This window comes from Silurus aristotelis (genome assembly GCF_946808225.1).
Source record: "Silurus aristotelis genome assembly, chromosome: 20".
Lineage (NCBI taxonomy): Eukaryota > Metazoa > Chordata > Actinopteri > Siluriformes > Siluridae > Silurus > Silurus aristotelis.
The window spans coordinates 2,775,267-2,794,788 of NC_139593.1; the positions used below are offsets into that span (position 1 = coordinate 2,775,267).

General features: G+C 38.5%; 1 protein-coding gene across 1 annotated transcript in view; it reads right to left on the reverse strand.

Moving 5' to 3' along the window:
* LOC310715625 (sialoadhesin-like) overlaps window positions 1-19,522 on the reverse strand; it is a 95,021-nt gene that overhangs the window by 29,360 nt on the left and 46,139 nt on the right. The window contains exons 5-14 of the mRNA XM_083522145.1: window positions 19,189-19,425; window positions 18,845-19,093; window positions 9,177-9,230; window positions 6,239-6,577; window positions 4,675-4,923; window positions 4,048-4,302; window positions 3,709-3,957; window positions 3,514-3,595; window positions 3,392-3,434; window positions 3,213-3,299 (exon numbers count right to left, since the gene is read on the reverse strand). Coding sequence (XP_083378271.1) covers window positions 3,213-3,299; window positions 3,392-3,434; window positions 3,514-3,595; window positions 3,709-3,957; window positions 4,048-4,302; window positions 4,675-4,923; window positions 6,239-6,577; window positions 9,177-9,230; window positions 18,845-19,093; window positions 19,189-19,425 — 1,844 coding nt within the window. The remainder of the gene's footprint in view (window positions 1-3,212; window positions 3,300-3,391; window positions 3,435-3,513; window positions 3,596-3,708; window positions 3,958-4,047; window positions 4,303-4,674; window positions 4,924-6,238; window positions 6,578-9,176; window positions 9,231-18,844; window positions 19,094-19,188; window positions 19,426-19,522) is intronic.

Below are 19,522 nucleotides of genomic sequence, written 5' to 3' on the forward strand. Positions count from 1 at the left end.
ATGGAGGCCTCAGCCTCCAGGTGCCATGGAGAAAATGTGTCACTAGCAGGTCTCTGCTCAGTAATTGCCTAAGGAGATCAGTTGCTAAAGTTTTGGAAGAGAAAAGTTGTCCCTGAAATTATGCCTTTCCAAATGTGCTAGCTATCCATTCCACAGGCACTAATGCACTCAAATACCAACTTTTAACAATGATATTAACAAGTCAGATGGTCCCTGTCCTCATTAGTCCGGAGGACTAATGATGATTGTTTTAAATGCCTGAGGACCCAAAGATCATGGCCATCCAATATTTATTTTTTTCCCTTGTCCCTTATGCACAGAGATTTTTCCAGACTCATAGTAAGTTTTTATTATATTATGTTCTGTAAATAATGAGATATTTAACTATTTTTAAATTAAGTTTTATTTTGTAATTGTCCCACAGAGCCTTTCACAGATTTGTGAAGCTCCACCCATCTTTACATCTGAGAGACACTGCCTCTCTTAAATACACTATTTACATCCAATCATCTTACTGACCTGCTGTCAGGTAACCAGTCAGGTAATCAGTTGCACATTGTTTCTCCTACTGGTAAATTTTAATATATTTTTTTAAATTTACATTTTACACAGAGTCTCAACTTTTTTTAAATTAGGGTGGTAGAAAAGGCTTTTACATTAAATGGTCATTGCTAATGGCAATAGGTTCTAAATAAAAGGTTGCTCTGGTTCTAAACAATAAATCCCAGACATTATTGAAGGCTTAATTTAGATATGATATTTTATACTCTGTGTAAAATAGTACATTTTTAGGAGTAACAGTATTTTCTTTACTGTGCTCAGTGTAATATTTTGGGCAGTATCAGAAGTTTTCTTCAGTATGATTTTCAGCACTGTTTCCACTTTAAAGCATCCACAGCTGCCTGCTGTAGGATGCAGTATAATTCCAAATGCACTTTATAAACATGACCAGCAGGTGTCAGTATCAAACCTTGCAATGAAATAATTTATTTATACAGTACATTTTAAAACATTTTTCAGTACTTAAAGCTACAATTTCAGATTTAATGACACTATGAATCAGGTCAATATTAAGCTCAAATTAAATAAATGAAACCCACATTAAACACACTTCTGGATTGTTCTTACTCTTTCTCACCAGTTATATCCTGTAATCCCCCATTTATCGTGTTGGTTACATTCCATAAACTAAAAACCATGAAACACCCCAAAAATGCTTTTTTAAATATCCTCCCACACTCTTTAAACTCACACAGAAAACATTTGCAAGAATATATCGAGAAGAATTTTGTCTAGTGGTGGCTCCAGCGGTTAAGGCGCTGGGTTGTCGATCGGAAGGTCTGGGGTTCAAGCCCCGGTATCGCCAAGCTGCCACTCTTGGGCCCTTGAGCAGGGCCCTTAACCCTCTATGCTCCGGGGGTCCCTTACGAGGGAAATATCAAGGTCCGTGACGTCGGAATGACGTGGGGCCGCCTTCCTGTGGGCTCACCACCTGCAGGAGGGACCGTAAGGGACAGTGCTGTGAGGATTGGGCAGCAGTCGAAGGCGGGCGCCTGCTTAGACTGCTGCCCCCGCGACCCGAATTACGGATAAGCGGGAGAAAATGAATGAAAAGGATGAATGAATTTTGTCTAAATTCGCCTATGCGTAGTTTTTCTGCTTGTTAATTGGACGAAGTGTCCTATGATGTCCAAAAAGAGGCTGAGAATTAGTTAGCAAATTAATTATGTGGCAAATGCAATTCTGCATGTGCACAAGTGGGCACAAGATTCGAACTACCAGTTAAAGTGAGTCAACAGTTAATTCCAGGAACACTGAGTACCAATCAGGACTTCATACTGCGGTTTAAGAAAGCTTATAACTCAAACAAGTAATTAAAAAGTAAATAAATAACAGCCTCTAAATGCAGACATTCTACTCAGAAGGTCAGGAAGGTTTCAGTGCATGGCATCAGAGCAACATGGCAGCTCACACCATCAAGAGTAAATAAAGGATACATTCTCTACTTTAAATGAGTTTATAGTCATTATTACTTTAAATCCATTAGGTTAAATCTATAACATTGACATACAGTTTACAGTTTAATAAAAGTTAATCTGAAATAAACAATTCTGACATCAGAAATATCATCAGCAATGTTAGCTGGCTTGTTGCTAACAAAACACAGTGTCATGGAGTGTGGTAAGAGGTTAAAAGCACACAGGTTGCTATAAAATAATTAAAAATGGCTGCTTTTAATGGCTGTAAGTTGTTGATGTTGCTGATGTAAAGGCACGATTCAGGTTCTCCACTTCAGTGAGGAGTTCTCGCTATTCATCAGCTGTTTCATGACCCATTTTCTTCATCATGTTTCAAAAAATCTGAAAGAAAACACACACAAGAACATCAGAAATGTGTGTTGAAGCAGAACACGTTACTGTGAGCTGACACGACACGCGAATCCGGGAAACGACGCAATGTTCGGGGTCGCTGTCATACTCCATGCTGTCCTTGCACCCTCTATGCCAGATGATGTTTTTGCTACTTAGCATTCAAGAGTCCATTCCTGCTAGCTACCTGTTTCCGCTACTCTGTTGCCTGCTTCCACATTTTTTTTTGTTTTTCTACCCTGTATTGCTGTTTTACTGGTATTGGATTTTGTGAGTTTTACAAGCATCGATAATTTTTTGTCTCAGATTTCTGCTTGTCCCGTATTGCCCTATTTGCTCATGGCTTTCTGACATAATTCTTCCCCGCTCTGAGTGCACCTGTGTTTGTGTTTACGACCGGTTTTCCTGGCTCTTGCCTGCTACTTCCTGGTGCCTGTATTTTTTGCATATCTGCCCTATTTCACTGCTCCTCTACACTTGAATAAAAATTAATAACTTATATCTTGCCTGCATGCTGTGATTAGGTCCAGTCTGCCACTTCCTCACATTTACTAACATTTATTTGCATCAGCTGTGTAACTCTTACATCTTTAAATAAAAATTTCATATTATCCAATTTTTCTAAATGAATGTTGGTTGTAAAAGCTAAAACTTACTTCCATAATTTAGTAGTCAGAAGAAGTTGGTGTGTCACCAGGAGGAACAGGATGAGAAAACTGTGAACAAAAAGAGAGGCCTTGGATTCTTGGATTTGAATTTAAAGCAATAAAATACAGTATCATTCTGTTAGACCTTCATCCTTAAACATTCTAGCAGTAACTGTATGTTTCAGCTAAAACTAACTGTAAGTGTGTGATAAACATCATCAGGTTTCCGGCCTGCAGGGTCGAGAGCTGCATACGTGTCGTCTTTAGCACTCAGCCCAACGTTCTGCAGAGAGGAGGGGTGGAGAACATTAACAGGTTCTGCTAAAGATCTTTACAGTAAGCAGCCACCTGATGGACAGGTCTGTATTAACTCACCTGATGATTAACTTCATCTGCCTTTTTCTTCTCTCTGTTCCATCTATTTACATAAAATCAAATATTTTTTAAGCATTTTTTTGAGGAATTAATAATGAATTGATCAGTACATTTATTCTCACCTGAGCCAGAGGAGAGTAGAGAGAAAAGTTCCAAGCCCAAAAAGTCCAAGTCCAACAATCACATACACAATTACAAAGCCATCTGATAAAAGATATACAAACACAGAAATATTTTTATGTAAATGAAGTTCATCCACAGTACAGAACGTAAAAATGACCAGGGATTGTATAGAAACAACTAATCGTCTACCTCACCATTTATAGTGATGGACACTGTAGCGGATCTTGCAGAGCCCACTTTATTCAGAAGCTTGCAGTAGTACTGCCCATTCTGTAGAGCTCTGTAACTCTGTCCTGATCCTACAGGTGATATTTCATTCTCCTTAAACCAGGTGTAGGTCTCCACAGGTGGGTTTGCATCACTGCCGCAGGTCAGAGTCACTGAACCGCCCTCCAGTATGTTAGAAGAGATGCTGATGGACATTGAGACTCCAAGTGATGGAGCTAAAATTGGCATGAAGATAACAATTTAAAGTAAATCTTTGAGAGTTGTATTCTCTATTAGGTGGGTGGAGATAATCAGCTTAAACTTACACAGAACATTCAGAGTTAAACGGCTGGAGTACTGATGTCCGACTTTATTACGGCACTTGCACTTGTACTCGCCACTGTCCTCAGAACTGACATTTGCAATGGTGTATGTGGGTATTTTTCTTACTAATTTAGTTTCTTTAAACCATTCGCAGATTGCAGGTGGGTTTGCATCACTGCTGCATGTCAGAGTCACTGAACTTCCCTCCACTATCTCACCAGAGGGACTAATGGACACTGAAAGTTTTTTTGGAGAATCTAGAAAGTTCCATGTTAAGATTGAAGAAGCAGTTGGTTTTACTTAATGGTTTATTTTTATCAAAGCTTGTAGACAGTAACCTTTTTAACCATTAACACATCTTACCACTCTTGTTCAGCATAATGTGGGTTTATATTAAATATAAATCCAATTTTATTGAAATAACTCTTTCAAAAAATTTTCAAATCTGTATTTAGCTTTGATAATTATGAGACATGATTTGAAATGCATCGGAATTCATTTCTTTATTATTATTATTTCTAATTAACTTATTTTGCATAGTCCAACATTTGCCCTTCATTCCTGTAAATATAAAGTGATTCATGATATATTTCTATACAGTATCTAAGAAGAATGTAAATAAAACTCACATCTGACACTGAGGTATTGAGCAGGAGATGGGAGATGTTCAGATCCTCTTACAGCACAGTTATAACTGCCTGTATCCTCACTGCTGACTGGCTGCAGGTGAAGTTCGTTGCTCTCGGTGCTGTTTGTGGTTAAATCGTGTCTGTTTTTGTACCAGATGAATGTTGGGTCAGTCAGTCTGCAGGTGGTTTTACAGGTCAGAACCACTGATTCTCCCTCTGTTACTTCTGTAGGAATGATCACCTGAAGATCTTGAACAATGAAAGAAGCATTACATGTGCATGATAGAATAAGCAATCACTAGTTTACCTTTATCCTGACCCAAATGCAGGATGCAGACAGAAAAGGAAACCGGCAAAGAATAGAAGACAGTCCTAAAAATACACTTAATCAAAGAAGAGCCAGCTGACAGAGCAATGAAGGAAGAAGCAAATTCAGAGACAGAGGATACAGAGGATAGGCTAATGAAGATGTTCAGAAGGTTGCAAATCTCCCTCAAAAAGTGGGCCATGAACTGGAACCCTGGTCAGAAAGAATGTCCCATGGCAGGCCATGTAGATGGAACATGTTTTGGAGCAAGAGCTGAGCCATCTCCTTGGTGGATTATAGAGGTATGAAGTGCGTCATCTTGGTGAACCGGATAAACACAGTAAGGATAATCATATGACCGGCTGAGGGGGGAAGACCGGTGTCGAAGTGCAGTGCAATTTGAGACAATGGACATCTAAGCACCGGAAGAGGGTGAAGAAGTCCCACAGGGTGGTTTTTGGAGGTCTTATGCTGTGCACAGGTGGGGCAGGTCACAACAAAATTCCGGATGTCCTTCCATACTGTGGCCACACTGCAGGAGGAGGATTTATGTACAAAGAGCTCCAAGTTGGCAAAACAGGAGAAAGCTGTGGCACCACTGGAGAACCTTGCTCCAGTACATAATGTCTCCACAGGGGACAGCATTCAGGGACTGGTTGGCCAGACATAGCTCCAGATTGCGGTGATCTTCCCATAGTAGGTAGGGGACGTCAGAGCCCTCTAACCAATTGCGCCATTCCTTCTGGGGCCAATTGAGTATTTTGCTTGGCCGGGCTGAGGTGGTGGAAGAAGCAGGTATATGCATGCAGGGGATTGTCTTTGGTGTCTGGGACAGTACGAGGCCAACTCCTGGAATTCACAGTTTTAAGATTTTACATATAGGCTGTATAGTAGTGTGGGATTCCTGGGTATATTGGGTTATACCTTTCTGTCAGGTTACTTGGTACAGGGAGAGAGACTTATAAGGTGCCCAGTAGTGGTTCAGATTTGAGGTCTAGTTGAGAAATCGGGGACTGCACTGGAGTTGGGAGCAAAAATCCATGATGTACTCAAAACCAAACAATTACCCTGGGTGGGGAAGAACAGCGACTTTGCTGCATCCTACCAGAAGTTGATGTTTCAAAGATCTTGTGGTGTTCCGTAGAAAAGGCAGCAATGTACAAACATAGGGTGGATTGGCTCTCCCACTAGACAGTCGCTCTTTATACTGGCCTCAGTAATACACAGATATATAGATAATAAGATGATTTTATTTACCTGTAACATTGAGTACAACTCCTGGATGCCCTGTGTATCCTCCTTTGTCTCTTACGATTCTGAAGCAGTACACGTGTTCATCTGATTTTTTCACATCACTTAGTCTGAGTGGAAAGTGATTTGGTTCATCTCCTAAATACTCCACTCTGCCTGAGTAACCTGGTTCATTATGCAGATCAGTCAGCACTGTCCCTGAATCTGGGTCTATTACCCAAAACCTGTTTGTCACAGTAACAATTGTTGGATGTGTGTAAGTGGCATTCATAACCACTGTAGATCCTTTTACAGCACAAAGATTTTCCTGGCTGTATGTCACACTCCATATATTCCCAAGAGCTCCTGAAACATGACACATGAAAGAGGTGATTAGACGTCATTATCCTGAGCCCCATAAAACACAACTTCACTTCTCTTCTCTGAAACTCCAGCTCAGAAAATATTTTTTTACCACACAATTTGGACACATGTGTATGTTCTGAATTCAGGGCACTTAAATTACTATTACTATTATTATTCAGTATTACCATTCTATATATATATATATATATATATATATATATATATATATATATATATATATATATATATATATAATTCATTCATTCATTTTCTCCCGCTTATCCGTAATTCGGGTCGCGGGGGCAGCAGTCTAAGCAGGCCCCCGCCTTCGACTGCTGCCCAATCCTCACAGCACCACCCCTTACGGTCCCTCCTGCAGGTGGTGAGCCCACGGGGAAGTATATATATATATATATATATATATATATATATATATATATATATATATATATATATATATATATATATATATATATATATAGGATGTAAGATATTCCCAGACAGGTAGCATTTTGAGATGAATATATATATATATATATATATATATATATATATATATATATATATATATATATATATATATATATATATATATATTCCGGCCCTTACGGTCCCTCCTGCAGGTGGTGAGCCCACGGGAAGTATATATATATATATATATATATATATATATATATATATATATATATATATATATATATATATATATATATATATATATAGAATGGTAATACTGAATAATAATAGTAATAGTAATTTAAGTGCCCTGAATTCAGAACATACACATGTGTCCAAATTGTGTGGTAAAAAAATATTTTCTGAGCTGGAGAATATATATATATATTCATCTCAAAATGCTACCTGTCTGGAAATATCCCTGAGCCTGGAGTTTACAAAGTACTAATGTATTAAAGTTCTTAAACATTGCCCATGCCGTTGGTTCCTTGTCTTCAAATGCTGTGTTAAAATGTTTACACTTTGTTTTGCAAAGTATTATGTCCAGTTTCCTGTTTAAGTCTTTCAATTAATTTTTTGTAAATAAGGTTCTTATTCAGATTATTTACGAATCATGACATACTGTCATGAGATACATTGTTTTTTTCGAATTATGTATTTAAGAAATAGATTTTTTTTAAAGTGGCTACATTTATCTTTGTTGGCAGCTTTGCACACTCTTTTTAAATGCTTTTCCTTCACTCTCTGGTCCAACTCATACAGTAACCATCTTAACTGGATTTAGATTGGGTGATTGTTTTGATTGTGGAGGCCAGATCATTTGATGCATAGCACCATCAATCTCCTTTTTAAACAAATACCTCTTACATAACTCACAAGTTTGGGGTCATTGAACAGTTAAAAAAAAAAATACAAATTATTGTCCCAATTATTGCAAACCAGATGGAATGCATGTCCTGCAAAATGCTGTGGTAGAGCTGCTTATTTGTGTTTAAAGCACCCCCGCACCATCACATCTTGCATGCATTTAAAGTTTTAGAGATTTGTTTTGATTGATTTACTTTCATTTCTTAATGTAATGGCTTTCTAGAGTTTATTATAATTTTTTTATGTAGTAATTTATTTGTATTTATTTATTTATTTATTTATTTATTTATTTATTTATTTATTTATTTATTCCATGCCATTAGGTGCATTGAGTGACAAGTGCCTGATGGCTTTTTTTTTTTAATTTCCGTAGCAGTTTTGTTATGTGGACGGGTTGCTAGCCCAACATCCACCCTACTTCTTTCACAGCCGGGCTTGGGACCATCCATGCAGAGTTCTTTATACCAAATCCCAGAACCGAACACCCATGGGGGGGTTAAGGGGCTTGGACAAGTGCTTATTATAAATTAATTTGATATTATTATTATGATTATTATTATTTTTAAAAGTAGTTGTATTATTTGTATTTTCTTATTATTATTGAAAGTGTGGGATATTGTCAAACTTGATTAATTTGTCTCATATTAATGTTTGATTATGTCAGGATCTTTGGGTCGGTGGCCATCTTGTCGTTTTTCCCACCATAGAGTTTAGTTTGGCACCAGATTATCTCACCAGCTTCCTAAGGTCCCTGGGAATACTTTTGCCGCCCTGCCTGCTCTGGATCCTGTCCTGTACCTGTACTTGTTCCTGACCCTGATTGTGACTCTGTACCCTTTTCTGCTCTGCTCTGCTTTTGACTTTGGACTGGTTTTTGGTTTGTGATTCTGCTCTGCCCTTCTTTGTTCTGTTTGCTGGCTCTCTAAATCTTGGACTGTTTTTGGTATTGGTTTGGTCTCTCCCTGCATTGCCCTGTTTGCCTGTGTTTTGACCCTGGACTGTTTTTGGACTTTGTTTTTGCCTTGACCCTTTGCTCATTTGCCTTATTAAAGCCTGTTCTCTCCATGCCCCTGTGACATCCAGCATTTGGTTCCTCCCATCCAGTCCCTCATGCAACCAGTTACATTACGTCTCTGACAGAAAAATCTGGCCCCTTTGCATCGTGTCCCTGTGAGTTTCTGACAGAATAATCTGGCCGTGTACCATGTCCCCTGCTTTCCTGACAGATTATGTAAATTATTCATGATTAATGGTATAACGTAAATGTGTGACTCACCTGAGATCATTAGGAGAAGGATCAGACAAAGTGGGGATGCCAAGGAGAGCATTGCTTAATCTATATAAAATCAAACAAATAGAAAATAAATTACAAAAAGCCACAAAACATCTTATGTCCACCACACTTGCTCTCAGCTACCTGGACAATAAGAAGCTCTAAAATTAAATAGTGTTTAATATTCATCTCAGCATTCAACACCAATAATCCCTCTGCACCTGATTGGGAGGCTGAACATACTGAGCCTGAACACTTCAGTTATGGTGTAAAAATGTGGTCAAAACGAAGCTAAACATGGAGCAGCCACTCACGTTTGCACATCCAGAGCTCGTCTGTGGAGATTAATAACATCGAATTCTTGATGCCCTCCTGGCAGAGAACCTCAAATTGTCACTTAACACCACATCCATAGCAATAAAAGCCCAGCAGCATCTCTATTTTCTGAGAAAACTGAGCATGGCTCAGCTCTCACCACCTAACGACATTCTGCAGAGCATCCTGAACAACAGCATCACTGCTAGGTTTGGGAATTGTGTCATCTCAGATCTTAAGACCCAAAAGAAGCAGATAATGAAAACAGTGAAGGAAATCATCAGGGTCTCTCATCTCTTTATCATAGACATGTTCACAACATGCTGCATCCGTAATGAAGCAGGTTAACAGAGAATGAAGGAATGCATGAGATTTGAGGAAGTGTGTGGTTAAGACCTTTCACTGATTTTGCCCTTAGGTTTTATGTTTCCGCTTTTTTAAGAATAAATGTTGTGGGTGAGGAAGTGACCCACACACAGTCAAACCACCAAACCCACACACACACACACACACACACAGTGCACAATATTCCAACTGTGATTAAGATTTATTTCAAATATTGAAATTATAATGTGTTCATGCCTTCTGTAACATTTATATTTGAAAGAAAAGAAACTGTTTTGCTCGGTGTGTATGTACGTTTGTGTGTGTGTGTGTGTGTGTGTGTGTGTGTGTGTGGTGAGGATAAGCAGTAAAGTTCATCAAAAGTAAAAGTAGGACATCTTCACTTATTAGAGCTGAACTTGATCATCTTGAGGGATCATCATTTCCACACTCAAGCAGCTGAGCTTTAAAATGAACTTCATTTTTTATGATAATAAAGTTCATTTTTCCTGTTTTATTTGTGTCCTTCTTTCAGGTGAGTACCTTTTGCATATTATATAAATAATAAAACATTTAAAATACCAAATGCAGTATACAATATTTATGGTTAGAATATGTTAAAATGTTCTGTCTAAGATTTAAACACATGGAATAAAGAAAGAAAGAAAGAAAGAAAGAAAGAAAGAAAGAAAGAAAGAAAGAAAGAAAGAAAGAAAGAAAGAAAGAAAGAAAGAAAGAAAGAAAGAAGGCTTTAGAACAGGAGGAACATGAGTCACTGGTAAAAAATAAACACATTAAAATTATAAAGCAGAAAATCTCCTTAAAACAGTAAAAGAAAAAATAACCCACTCTACTGTACATCACCACAGAAACACCAAATGACCCCAATGGCACACAGCTACAAATACAGCAGGATAGACTCGCTTACGTTCTCATTCCAGAGCTCTCACTTACACATGAACAACACTAACTTTAATATGTTCAGTAAATGTAGATATTAGCCTGATGAGCGAATAACAGATACTAAAGAGTTTCTTACCCTGCTGACTCAACCCTCACGTCCGACGACCAAACAGAGAATCAGGAAAAAGAGTGTGTGGTTAAGAAGTGTTGCTGATGATGTTCTGCAAACAATTATGTTTTTTTATTTTTTGCTGAATAATTTGCTAAAAATAATAAAAAGTGTTAGAAAAACGAGTATGCGTAGTGCACGTTATCTTTTACCATCTCAGTCTACATGTCTAGGTCCAGGTGAATCTACAACTTAGGAAGTGAAACTCACAGAAAGGTCATCATCACTTTACAAACAATCTAAAATGGCAGGCAGAATAAAAAAAAACAGGGAACCAGGTAAGTTTGGGCCACTGGTCAAAACAGGAATGAAAAACTGAGCTGAGATTTAAAAAAAAATAAAAAAATAAAAAAATTAAATAAATAAATAAATAAATAAATAAATAAATAAATAAATAACATATAACAAGAAACCAGAAATGAAGAATAAATTCCTTAGTAAAAAAAACTTAGATCTGACCATATTATTTCACAAGACGTGCACAGTCATCTGTTTAAGAGCAGGACTAAGAGCAACATAAAAACACAACATTGGCAAGACAAGTTTTTGGGTACTCTATTCGCCAAGATCATTTTGAAGGGTCACCAAGTTGAAGGATCCCAGGAAATATTGTGAACCACAAATAAAAGGTGTGTCATTGACATAACTATTTAAGATAGTTAACAGTGAGAATTTGGTTAATAAATATAATCAAAAGTATGTAATGATTAATGATGTGTTAATGTGATGTTAATTGTCATGTTTTAAACTATTCTATGGGCTGGCCCCTTGGGGCAACAAAAAACATACACACATCAGTATCACTATAACACATTTCCAATTGTCAGAATTGTCAGGCAAATTTCCATGGTGGTTGTGTGGCCATATGAGCGAAGCTGTACACCAACAAACACTATTCATAAGTGACTAAATAAAACAGTTCTGTTTCTATCGTTTAGCTCTGATTGTTAGAAATCAGGCTAAAACTGATAAGTTTATGCATCTCAATTAACCATCCTAATTAAGGGCCAAAACATATTAATTCATAGAATATACTAAGTACTTAATGTCCTTTGGATAAGAGTGACTGCCTAATAACATAAATGTAAAAGTAAGCATAAAGCCTAGAACAAAGTAGCAGATAAGATCCTTCCTAGGGCTTAGTTACATAATACAATATCTGCTCTAACAATTCAATGTGTGGCATGGACCAGGAGTGCAGAATGTGATTGCTGACTACTTGGGAAGGTACCTAGGCTTTACGTAGCCGAGAGAAGGGAAAGGTAACAGATTTGCATTCAAGCGCCAATTCGTGAAACAGTTAATAACCTCAACAATGATGATACTACAATGAATGGACATTATCCAGTCAGTACCCTTTTCAGTCTGTTTTTTCCTCATACCATCTCAAAGAGTTTGTTCTTGCCTCTGTAACCTCTAGTTTACTCATTTGGGATAAAATTATAGGGACTATATTATAAAAAATAACAATAATATTTTATTTTTTATTTACTTGAATTGAACTGAATCAAATCAAACATCCCCACTGTGCTCAGCACACACATGCATACTGTACATTTACTGCAGCAACAAAAAAAATATGTCTTGAGCTTTGTGAATTGTCATAAAACAAAATAAATCAATCAGGGATTTTTAAATCTGATAGTTGGCTATACATAGTTTTGCGGCATGCACTTTCGAGTTGGCAGCCATCTTGCCATTTTACCCACACGACCCGGTATTACAGGACACCAAATACCTTTACTCCCTGCCAGATTATCTCATTGTATTCCCTGAGATTACTCTTGCCACCCTGCCTGCTCTTGTCCCTGATCCTGTCCCTGATCCCTGATTCCTGTTCTTCTCTGACTCTGCTCTGGTTTGGACTGTTTTTGGTTTTTGTGTTTTTGCTCTTCCTTTATTGTTCTGTTTGCCGGATCTGATCTTCGGACTGTTTTGGACTCGGCTTTGTCCCAGCCTGCATTGCTCTGTTTGCCTGTGTTCAGACCCTGGATTGTTTTTTTTTTAACTTTGTTTTTGCCTTTGCCCCCATTGCTCAGGCTTTCCATTTTAGGAGTGTTTTTTTTTTTTTAGATCTGTTTTGTGACCTGTGTTTTTCCCTCTGCCTCTTTCTCATTAAAGATGTTTCACTATCACCTGTTGCATTCTGCATTTGGGTACTCCCAGTCACTCACTTCCTGACACCAAGAGATATCACTAGCTAATTGTGGAACTGAAGTTTACCAGTTCTGGTTAATTCTTAACAGGTGGTACTTTTTATTAGGGGAAATGTATTTGGGAAAACAGTAATGTCAAACTTCATGTTTTTTTGGAGTTTTTAGCTTGCAGAGAATCGAAAGATTTAAAAGTGTATATATTATTATTATTATTATTATTATTATTATTATTATTATTATTATTATTATTTCTTCAAATATCTACACACTTCAATTTTATTTTATATAAAAAAAATAAAAATAAAAATAAATAAATATATATATATAGCTTAGGTAAAATTTCACACCTGGCAACCTGCAGTGCTGAGTGTCACGCATGACACATATGTGAAAAATAAGGTCATAAGGACATATGTGAATGTATTTATACTATGTGTGTAATTATTTATACCTTTATGTAAAAGCAATAGAGCTACTGTAACATTAAGTTACTGTGATTAAGAACTTTAAACATTTAGCAGATCGCAGAGTTTGATATATTCAGGGCTTACATTAGCTATGACAATTTATACTTTGGAAAACTCGAAATGTGTTTAACAGTTTATTTGGGGAAATATCAGTAGTTTTACTTCAGTATGATATTTCAGTACAGTTTCCATCCTAAAAACAGCCACAGCAGCTTGCATCATAATTGTACAGTTACAGATGCAATTCATGTTTGTGTACTCAAATTATCGAGTAATTACTAGTTGCTGCATTCTTTTTAGACATTTTTCAGCACTTTAGGATAAATATGAATGTATATGTATATTCACTGTGACATATACAGTGGGTATGGAAAGAATTTAGACCCCCTTAAAATTTTCACTCGATGTTATATTGCAGCCATTTGCTAAAATCATTTAAGTTCTTTTCTTTTCCTCATTAATGTACACATAGCACCCCATATTGACAGAAAAACACAGAATTGTTGACATTGTTGCTGATTTATAAAAAAAATTAAAAACTGAAATATCACATGGTCCCAAGTATTCAGACCCTTTGCTCAGTATTTAGTGGAAGCACCCTTTTGATCTAATACAGCCAGGAGTCTTTATGGGAAAGATGCAACAAGTTTTTCACTCCTGGATTTGGGGATCCTCTGCCATTCCTCCTTGCAGATCCTCTCCAGTTTTGGATGGTAAATGATGGACAGCCATTTTTATGTCTCTCCAGAGATGCTCAATTGGGTTTAAGTCATTGCTCTGGCTGTGCCATTCAAGAACAGTCACGGAGTTGTTGTGAAGCCACTCTTTCGTTATTTTAGCTGTGTGCTTAGGGTCATTGTCTTGTTGAAAGGTAACCGTTAGGCCCAGTCTGAGGTCCAGAGCACTCTGGAGAAGGTTTTCGTCCAGGATATCCCTGTACTTGGCTGCATTCATCTTTCCCTCAATTGCAACCAGTCGTCCTGTCCCTGAAGCTGAAAATATCTTCATATATTTTATACTTTAGAAGTCAAAACCAAAACCGAAAAAAACAGTCCAAAAAAATCAAAAGCCGGCAAACAGAACAATAGGGGCAGTGCAAGAAAAACAAATCCAAAAACAGTTCAAAGATCTCAGTATCTTCAGCTCTGCCACCTCCAGCTCTACCTCCTGCCTTCTTTCACAAATCACTCATGCTACTCTTCTCCACCCACTCCACCCTGCCTGCACTCTTTTCTTCACTTCTCTATTACGTGGCACTGTTGACCCTGGGTACCTGAGCTCCTCCACCATCTTCACATCTTCTCCGTGCAACCGCACCCCTCCACTGCCCTCCCTCTCATTCACACACATGTACTCTGTCTTACTCCTACTGACTTTCATTCATCTTTGCTCCAGCATGTACCTTCAGCTCTCCAGGATCTTCTCAACCTGCTCCTTACTCCCACCACAAATCACAAACGTCATAGTCCACAGAACTCCTGTCTGACCTCATCCGTCAACCTGTCCATCACCACTGCAAACAGGAAAGGGCTTAGAGCCAATCTTTCATGCAATCCAACCTCCAGCACACTCCTTTTCCATTCATCAGGCATCCTCTCACCTTCCAGAATTTTGTTAAACAATCTTGTTCAAAACTCTACTGCCATCTCTCCTAAACATCTCCATGCTTCTACAGGTATGTCATCTGGTCCAACCAACTTTCCACTCTTCATCATCTTAATCGCTGCTCTCACTTCTTCCTTACTAACCCTATCCACTTCCTGCTTCACCATTTTCACATCATCCGCCCTTCTCTCTCTCTCTCTCTCTCTCTCTCTCTCTCTCTCTCTCTCTCTCTCTCTTGCTCTCTCTCGCTTTCTTTCCCTCATTTATCAGGTGCTCAAAATACTCCTTAAGGCCATACTTAACCATCACCTCCTCATCCCCTCTGTTCCCTTCACCTACATTCCCCCAATCACCAATCTTTCATTCCTAGGTACACTCTCCTCACTTCATCTAACTCACTCCAGAATTATTTCTTTTCCTCCATCTCACAACCCACTTGTGCAGCATAAGCACTGATGACATTTATCATCACCCCTTCAACTTTCAGCTTCACGTTCATCACCCAATGAGAATCTCTCTTCATCTCCACTACACTCTTACTGTACTCTTCCTTCAGAATCACCCCTACACCATTTCTCTTTCCATCCACACCATGGTAGAACATTTTACCATTCCAACATCCAATGTTCTTGGCCTTACTTCCTTTCCACTTGGTCTCCTGAACACACAACATCTCTACCTTTCTCCTCTTCATCATATCAGCTTTGTGATCCACATATTTGCTTTGGCACATTTTGTACGCTAAATGCCATTCCTAACACAACCCTTTCCGTTTTATCCGAGCTTGGGACTGGCACTTAGAGTGCACTGGCTTGTGCAACCCTAATGGCTGGGATAAGAAGGGAGTATTTTGAGAGGCTGATGAATGAAGAAAATGAGAGAGAGGAGTGGATGGTGTGGAGATGGCGAGGCAGAAAGTGGATAGGATTAGAAGGGGGGAAGTGAGAGCAGCTATTAAGAGGATGAAAAGTGCTAGGTTGTTTGGACCAGATGAAATACCAGTAGGTGCATGGAGATGATTAGAAGAGATGGCTGTGGAGTTTTTAACAAGATTGTTTAAGCTGGCTAAAATCCTACCTGTCTGATTACCATTTTGTAGATTTAAATGGAGAACTATCCAGATTAATGCAAGTAAACTATGGGGTGCCACACAGTTCAGTTCTAGGACACTTGCTTTTTACAATATACATGCTACCCTTGGGAATTATAAACAGAAGGCATGGGATCAGCTTCCAGTGTTACACTGATGAAACCCAGTTATATAGCTCATCGAAACCAGATGAAACATCTTAATGCCTGTCCCTGAATGCAGATGTAATTCTGTAAGCGATGCAGAAGAAAGTCAAGATCTATAGTTTCAAAAGCAGCACTAAGATCTAGCAAAACTAACAGAGATGTAGCCTTGGTCTGAAGCTGAAAACAGGTAATTTGTGATTTTAACTGGAGCAGTTTATGTGCTATGATGGGGCCTAAAACCTGACTTAAACTCTTCAAAGATATGTTTTCTTGTAAGAAGGAACATAACTGGGCAGAAATAATCTTTTCTTAAATCTTAGACAGTACATCAAGTCAGCACGGCTGTTTTGTTGAGCCCAGAGCACATGGACGGAAGGAGGGGCGGCAAGACAAGACAATGGCTGGAGGCAAATGATGAAGAGGTGGTTCCTTACTGTGGAGTATGTAAAAGGATGCCACGATAAAGGTGAGATGGAGAACTTTTTGCTCTGATTGATGCTGGCTCTTCTTTCACTCTAGGCAGAGAGAATTCCCATCAGACCCATGCATCACATCACAAATGTGAGAGACACTCCTTGGCAGGATCTCACTGACCCTTTAGTGCCAACAGAGACTATGACAAAGCCAGTTCCCCTATCGCAGCCTTAAATATGAAAGCCCAGCCAGGGTTCTTAGCTTCTCCTCATGCCTCCAGTACCCCTTACCCCTTTTCCACATGATAAGCAACTTTTTTTTATCTTTGTATTATGCACAAAAAAAACAAAAAAAAAACATGAGCGAGTCCCTAATTACAGAGTCCAGTGTCTGTGTTCTGCATGCCCTACTGTGTTCTGTTTGTCAAGTCACAGTAAATCTGAAGTCAGTTTCAGGAACACTGAATGCCAATCAGGACCTCATACTAAGTTTACTAAATCTCTATGTAAGGAAAAACATAGACATTTATTTAGAAGGTCCAGAAGGTTTCAGTCCATGACATTAGAGCAGCATGGATACTCACACAATCAACAGTAAATTAAGCATCACTTCTTTACTTTACATGAGTTTATAGCAGTAATTTCTTAGCTGCTTAAATCTATAACACTGATCTACAGTTTATAGTTTATAGAAAGGTAAACATCAGAAATATTAGCAGTAAGGTTAGCTGGCTAACTCCACTTCAACTTTTTAAACTGGTAACTATAATAGCACACAAACACACACACGCACACACACTCAGAAACTGCTATAACATGATTGAAGCTGCTTTAAATATCAGAAAGTTGTTGATGCTGCTGGTGTAAAGGAGCATTTTCATGTTCTCCACTTCAGTGAGGAGCTCTCTCTTTTCATCAGATGGTTCAGGACTCCTCACTCCCACAGCGGCCCATCCGGATGTTCGTTTTGGCACATGTTTTATGCTGGATGCCCTTCCTAACGCAACCCTCCCCATTTATCTGGGCTTGGGACCCGCACTAAGGCTTGTGCAACTGTAATGGCGGTGGTTGGTTTCCTGACCGGGGATTGAACCTGGGAAGCAGCGGAGAGAGCACCGCATCCTAACCACTAGACCACAAGGAAACCCTCACTTCTAATGCACTAATATTGGTAAAATCCATCAAACTAGCTCCACCTATTGTTGAAACTTAGCAGTACAATACATTTAAGCACAAATATTTGAGGGCCATAGACCAGTATATTTGTAGACTTTGATATGGGAAAATAAAAAATGGATGGCGAGTCGCAGTTAGCCTGCGGGCTGTAGTTTGGACACCTCTGCTCTAATCGAATGGTGGTTTTGGGTTTCTAAACTAAATCTTACTTTCATAATGCAGTAGTCAGAAGAAGTGGGATCATCAGACGTGCTATCAGAGGGACAGGGATGAGAAATCTATAAACAAACAGATAGACCACACCTTGTTCAAGTTTAATTTACAACAATAAAATGTATAATATTATTTATACCTTCATTACTAAACAGTCTACAAGTAACTGTATGTTTCAGTTAACACTTACTGCAAGTATGCGACACACATCCCCAGATGTCTGGTCTTCAGTGTCGAAAGAGCTGAATATATGTCATCTTTTGCAACTGACTCAACGTTCTGCAGAGAGTAGGGGTGAAGAACATGAGCAGGTTCTGCTGAAGATCTTTACAGTAAGAGTTTATTATTAACAAAGCAGCCACCAGATGGACAGGTCTGTATTCACTCACCCGATGGTCACCTTCATCTTCCTTTTTCTTCTGTCTCTTCCATCTGCTCACAAAAAAGATTTCTCCATCGCAAACATCTTCAGAGGAATTAATGATAAAATTTATCATCACATTTATTTTTACCTCAGCCAGAAAAGTGCAGAGAGTAAAACAATCCAACAGCCACATACACAATTACAGAGCCACCTGATCAAACACATACAAACACGAAGAAGAAAAAATATTTTCAAGTGAATGTTCATCCACAGTACAGAATATAAAATGGAGCAGAAATATTCATATAGAAAAGACTAATCATCTCTTACAATTTACAGAAATGGACACTGCAGCTGATCTCTCAGAGCCGAGTTTATTCTGAGCCTCGCAGTAGTACAGTCCACTCTGTAGAGCTCTGTAACTCTGTCCTGATCCTACAGGTGATGATTGTTTCTCGTTAAACCATTCATAGGTCTCCACAGGTGGGCTTGCATCACTGCTGCAGGTCAGATTCACTGAACTGCCCTCCACTACGTTAGAAGAGATGCTGATGGACATTGAGACTCCCTTTGGTGGATCTAAAAGGGACATGAAGGTAACAATTTACAGTAAATCTATGATCATTGTATCTGTTATCAGCTGTAAGAAGATATGTCTATCAGCTTTAACTTACACAGAACATTCAGAATTGGACCGTTGGAGTACCGATGTCCGACTTCATTACCGCACTTGCACTTGTACTCTCCACTGTCCTCAGAGCTGATCTTCGAGATTGTGTGTGTTTGCTTTTTTTTTACGAGTTTTGTTCCTTTATACCATATGCAACTCTCCACAGGTGGGTTTGCGTCACTGCTGCAGATCAGAGTCACTGAACTTCCCTCCACTGTCTCACCAGAGGAACTGACAGACACTGAGAGGTTTTTTGGAAAATCTAGAGATTAGATAAAAAGATTAAATAAGGTATGACTTTACTGGTGGTTTCTTTTGATCAAAACCTGAAGACAGTT